The sequence below is a fragment of the Epinephelus moara genome, chromosome 6, assembly GCF_006386435.1.
Source record: "Epinephelus moara isolate mb chromosome 6, YSFRI_EMoa_1.0, whole genome shotgun sequence".
In the NCBI taxonomy this organism is placed as follows: domain Eukaryota; kingdom Metazoa; phylum Chordata; class Actinopteri; order Perciformes; family Serranidae; genus Epinephelus; species Epinephelus moara.
Window position 1 is genome coordinate 18755850 of NC_065511.1, and position 6672 is coordinate 18762521.

Genomic DNA, 6672 nt, shown 5'->3' on the forward strand with positions numbered 1-6672 from the left:
AACAATATTTGTGAGAAATGGTCTTTTGTGTATATAGAAAATGTTTTAGATCTTTGAGTTCAGCTCATGAAAAATGGGAGCAAAAACAAAAGTGTTGCGTTTATATTTTTGTTCAGTGTATTAAAGTGCTGGGAAAGTTACACGTTACACAATAATAAGCAGACCACTGCCTGCCCATTCTCTACTGACTCTACAAGTCAGATATGTATGGTTAAATAATGTAATGCATGCTATGTATATACATTTATGTGTAAATAAAACCCTGAAATAACATTTTAACCCTTTACTATATTCACAAATAATATTATATTAGCACATTAAGATCTTATTGGTGGATTTGTCAACTCCGTCAGCTTACAGGTCAACTCCGTCAGACATAGAACCTGATGGAGTTGACGTCTGACGGAGTTGACGTAAGGGCATGTATTTTCCCGCCAAAACATGTATTGTACACGGCAGCTAGCTAGTTTTTCCTCAGTTGCTAGCTGTCCTAATAACCTCACTAAAATGCTTAAATTCAATCCACTATGTTTTAAAAAAAAGTATCTTAACAGAAAGATGGTATTGACATGGTCCAGCTGTGACCATAGGAATATTGACATTGTTTGTCTAAAATATCAAAAAATGTAAAACGTACCAGAGCATGTGTGGTAGTGTTGCATTCACCACAGGCAGGGAGATGAAAAGGGGTCCTCAGGGATATAGCTGACCATGCTATTTCCTGATTTAATGAGTCTTATGAAAAAATCTGACGGAGTTGACAGAAACTGAGGACACAACTTTGATAGGCAGATTTTTACGGAAAATATTGCTTGACGTTCACTTCATGCATTTTTTTTTATATTTAAACCTCTTCTTTTTTATTTGATATATATGTTTTCATAATTGTAGAGCTTTTTTAAAGTTTTTTGGGATGGTCAATATTGTGACCTCTTGCTGAGGACAAGTGCAATAACATGGACCTTCTAACCACAGACCACACATTTAAACAAATTTTCCCCAAAAAGATAAAAAAATATATTCTAAAAATCACATAGGTATATACAATTCCTTTAGATTTAACTTTGTAAGTATGTCAATCATGATGAATTTCTTCATTTTTGATATAAATTAGACTTTTCTATGTAGGACATATTTTGTCCCGACTCTCAAGAATCAGTGTTTGTCTATATGTCACTATTGCCATAGTTCTTTCTTGCTGCCTAGTCTATATGGATTCATCAGCCTCATACGCCTCAGCAGTCTCAGGGCCAGCAGCCACCACTTTTAACGTTAAGTGTTAATGTATTGTTTAATTTTACATTCAAATATGCCCTGGTGATAAAATGAAAAAAAAAAGCCAGTTTTGTCATTGACTCATTTTTTAAGACACCATTTAGGCAACTTTACAATTTCAAAAGTATTGTTTTGGCACTGGTATTGGCAAAAACCCAAGCGATAACCAACCCTTGTATTTGACCCTTCGCTAAGCTCTTCCCCTTTGGTCCTTAAAACTGTTGGAGCTAGCATGGAGCCCACACTGTCAATGACTGCACTCCCTGAATCACACATAAAGCAACAGTTTACTATTGTCATTACCTCCGATATGATCGTAACAAGCACCTTACTGAAACTATGCTGAAATGTCCAGCAGCAATGGCCAAACTTGAAGTAAAATGGTCACACTACAGCAGTTTGATGGCAGTACTGTCTCAGCCTCCGTATTCGCTGCTCCTCCAAGTGGCTAGATGATGCATTGCGGCTGGTTTTGGCATGTGCTTAAGGGAAATTGTAATCACTTTGGTGATCTCTCTGTATTTTCATTTAGAATCACCACTACACACACACGTAAAATTACCTTTTACTAATGCCATGCCCATCAACCTCAGATGTTGTTTTTTTCTTATACTAATTAGCAGATGCTAGCATGCTAATATGCTTAACTAAGATGCATATGTCAGCTAATGTAAGCATGCTAGCTGCCGACCAGTTAGTCGATAACTGTATCTGCCTGAGCTGCTGAGCAGATGGGTTTAGTGGGTCTGAAGAGCTTTTTTGCTGAAACAGCAGCCTGTTGCGGCCAAAAATGATGCTGTAAGAACAGTCAGAGAGAACAAACAGTAAAGCTGCGGGGTGTAAAGCAAAACCATGAGTTGAAACTCATTATGATGCTCTGTAGGGGAGCTGCAGATTCTGGTGCTAATTCATTGAAGGTTCATATCACACATTACATATGTCATTTGATACACTGTTCATATAAATATTCAAAAAAGTTTTTTACTTTTCAAACTGTTTTACAGAGTAGTGTTGCTTTCTAAAGCATACCTACCGATGCTACTTTGGGGAAATATGCTTAATTGCTGTCTTGCTAAGAGCTAGATGAGAAGATGCTAATTGTGAGAGTTCAGGCCACGCACAGGTCAAAGATTGAGATCTGAACTCAGCCTGCACCTGCACCTTTAAAAAGACCAGGCCCAACCGAACCTGCCTGGTGCTGCTGAATTTAAAACCCAGAGCTACGATTACATTGTTTGTAAATTCTTCTTCAAGGTTACATGTGCTTTGAATAGGCTTTCTCGCTATTAAAAACTGACTCTTCTGACAATGGCAACTGGCCAACACAAATAATACAAAACCGAGGCCAAAGTTTTACTCAAAAAAGTGTTCCAACGCACAATCCTGTTTGGTTGGGGTCAGGTTGTTTAATAAACACAGGACACTTGGATACAGAAGAGTTTATTATTATCATATTAAAGGACCTCAAACAACTGTTGTAAATTGGGTGCAAGTGATGTTAAATTCTTTGTACTGTAAAGCAATGAAATCTCTTGCAGAAAGTGTCTTAACATTGTGTGAAATTGACAATTAAACTTTGCTATAATGGTCATTGACCATAAATATAAATATAAATATTTAATTGAAGGAAAAGAAGCAGAAACATGGATAAACCCCCTTATCCAATCTAGACATGACTATGAAGAATTAGTTCAGACTCAACCAAAGGGATTTTCAATGGAATCATTTGATTCTGTCCCAGTGACCTCCACCTCACACAATGTCAGGTATTCTTTTCTTCCAGGGATCACAATGTTCACATATTGGCCTTCCATGAGATCACACATAAAGGTTTTGGAGGTCCCAGCTGCGATGGAAGAAATGACAGCACATCTATGGAGGAAAAAAAACAAACAGAATTATTAGTAAAACTATGTTATCTGACAAAAACTTTCCATAGAACCCACCCGTAGAACTATTTAGGCCCTGCCTCTACATATCCAGATATTTTTGTAAACCAATATTTTCCCCCTCCATTTTGAAAAAAAAAAATTCTGTCCACTTGACCTCTTTTTACAAAATACATGCGTTTATACTGGAACGCTAAAATGACTCCAAACGCTCTCGTGTGCGGTGTTCACATAGACAGTGCTGCTGCTGCAGAGCTGCCTGCTGCTGCTGTAACTACTGTATTTTTACAACTGAAAGCCAGTACTCCACATATTTATGGAGCTTTGCAAGCCACTCCATTAACAACAACATGGTCTGCAAATATTTCACACTCCATTAACAACAACATGGTCTGCAAATATTTCACAGTAAAAAGCCAAACATAAATACTTAAAGATGTCTTCATTTCTGTGACTGATATAAAAATTATTACTGTAGTGAAAGGCAGTACAATGTCAATATGAGTATCAAAAGACCATTTTTATTGCCTATTTATTGCTGAAAAGGCACGTGCATGTGTCAAAAAATGGGCAAGCCACAAGACTTCTATTAGGCTCCTAGATAATTCCGCAGCCAAGCAGCAACCAAGCCTGCCTGTGGTCCAGGTGTTAGCTGTCTATCTTTGAAGCGTACAGGCTAACATTATTTTTTTCAAAACACCTACTGGAGATCTCATCTTACTATATAATGATGAAACTCTGTCTTTGGGTGTGTCTGTGTGTGTCTGTTCCACGTTTTTCTCCTCACTGACTTGGTCAATCCATGTGAAATTTGGCACAGTGGATCAGAATGAACAGAAAATATCTGTTCACAAAAATATCTGGATATGTATAGACAGGACCACAGATACTGATGATGCTCTTGTTGTTAAAAATACAGGTTTTTGTGAGGACATTATGTAGATATCCAGTGCACTGATTTCCTCTGACTTGCAAAGATTAATGTAAAACCTTCAAAACTAACATAGCACAGAAGGTGCTGTTACCTGGGATTAGCATTGCCATTGTCATTGAGGGAGTTTCCGATGCGGATCTCGGCACCATTGATTCTTTTGTGGCAACAATCTTTTCTGTTGGTGATGGTGACCGTGTCGATTTTATACTTCTTCAGGAGGTCCAGTCTCCACCATGGTTTTGTTTGTCTGCTTGTGTGGGTACAGGATCTCTTTCCCCAGTTGCTGGCACGATTCCCATCAATGGCCCTTTCGGGAACACCTTGCCACCCCAAGGAGGACTGAGTCACTTTTCCATCTCTAGCAATATTAGGACCTGTACAAATTTATGAAATGTCATATTGATGATGAGATTAAGAAAGGCATACATACTACATGTCATTTAAAACTAAGGAAATCAATAATTTGATTGAACCAATCATGAGAATAATCTCACCAAAATGGCCACTTGTCTGTCCCAGGACAGCTAACAAGACAAAGACCCCAGCTAGAGTCATCATCCTGTGGAGCAAGTTCACACTCATGTCATGTCATTTAACCAAAATTTAAAGACTTTTTCACACGCACACGCAAACACGCATGCACGCATGCACACACACGCATACACACACACACACACACACACACACACACACACACACACACACACACACACACGATACTAGAAGTGGGTGTGGCTTACATTAGAAGATGTTGGACATTTTGCAGTAAGCTATATTTTTTGAATTGCCATTTATACTCCTGATACAAATGTCTATATGTTGAGCTGCCAACAAAAATTATGTTATATTTTAACCATGCCCCCAAATTAATCAAATAATAAAACATAATTTGTATTTGAACCGTACTGTCAATGAAGGAAATGTGAGTTTAGGGGTGAAGTCACTAGTGATAGTAGACTGGAAGGTTAGTTATGATTTTATTTAAAAAGTGTATGGGAGAGGGCCCCAGTGATTTAAAATTGAAATGTCTATGATTGAAAAATAATATTATAATAATTATTAATGATTAATCAATTAATTAATAATTAAAGAAACACAAATAATAATAATAAAAAATAAAAAATAAGTGGTGGTGGGNTGGAAGGTTAGTTATGATTTTATTTAAAAAGTGTATGGGAGAGGGCCCCAATGATTTAAAATTGAAATGTCTATGATTTAAAATAAAATTATAATTATTATTAATGATTAATCAATTAATTAATAATTAAAGAAACACAAATAATAATAATAAAAAATAAAAAATAAGTGGTGGTGGGGTGGAATATTAACGCAAAAAAATTAATATTTTTCATATCTGTTCAGAGCACATCATCTGTGCATGTATGTTGAATGTATCTGGTGACTCTACTAGTGGGGATTCTAAATGAATAACTAAGTCAGAGCCAAGTGGTTATCCCTACCACCTTCCTTCTACATTCCCAATCATAAAAACTTAAAGTTGTGCTTGTAAATAGTATATTGTTTTCAGTAGTTAGTGGTGGGGGCTTCATTGTACAAAATTGAAATGCGCATAGGCATAGCCTACCCTACATGGGGATGTGAATAAAATGATGCAGGGTGTTCCTTTTTGTTTGTTAGTTTTGCAATACATTTTTTAAAGACAGTTAAAACAACTGAGAGCAATCCCCCCATTCATCAAAGTTTTTACCCTCTACAGTAATATCACTCCCACCAACAGTTCCAAACAAAACATTTAACCCACATTTATTAGATTGAACGTACCCTAATTCGATCCCTGTCCTGATTTAGACATCAAGGTCCCAAATATGAACACACAAACAAAGAAAAGAAAAGGACATGACCACAGCAACAAAGAAAAAGTAATTACATAAACATTAGTAATGTGAAAGTAAACCTGTATCACTTGATCATTGGTATCTTTTGATCACATTGTATTTATGTAACTGTTAACAAAAGATGAAATTAAACTTGTTTTGTGCTGAGATGTGCAAAGCAGAATCTCCTGGAAACTTGAATGTAAAGTATCATCTTATTAAACTCTGCCCGACCTCTGTTGCATATTAAGACCTTCAAATCTTTTATGATCATTACTTTGTCATAACCAAGCTGTAGTTTAAAGATTAACCTGATTTAGTTCACTTTTTTTCCTGACAACATTACATATGGAAGATAAAATGAAGAATGTATTTGATCAATTATTCTAGCAGAGACCTACCTTAAAGCTCTCTCGTGTCTAGGAAGCAGCTGTGATCTGCATGTGTGCATAGAGAGAAATCATTTTTATACTTTCGTACAAAGCATGATTGACAACTGCTGGATTAATGAACACCCTGATCAAATAACGTGTTGTTTTTGTATCCCATTCAGAGGTCAATGTGACTGTCTGACCATGCAGTGTTGGTGTCTCAGAGGGCACACCCTGTGCTTGCTTAAATTAAGTTTGTGAAAAGTGGTAAAAAATAATGTACAATTACGTATAATACATGAATATTGTGTCCAATGTCTAACTTGCATTATGATTTATCCAGTGCCATAATATTGTATCATCTGTGC

General features: G+C 36.5%; 1 protein-coding gene across 1 annotated transcript in view; it reads right to left on the bottom strand.

Moving 5' to 3' along the window:
• Positions 1-2972: 2972 nt before the first annotated feature.
• Positions 2973-6672, bottom strand: part of LOC126391707 (fucolectin-like) — an 8418-nt gene continuing 4718 nt past the window's right edge. The window contains exons 2-4 of the mRNA XM_050046611.1: positions 4593-4657; positions 4190-4472; positions 2973-3147 (exon numbers count right to left, since the gene is read on the bottom strand). Of these exons, the coding sequence (XP_049902568.1) occupies positions 2973-3147; positions 4190-4472; positions 4593-4657 (523 nt within the window). The remainder of the gene's footprint in view (positions 3148-4189; positions 4473-4592; positions 4658-6672) is intronic.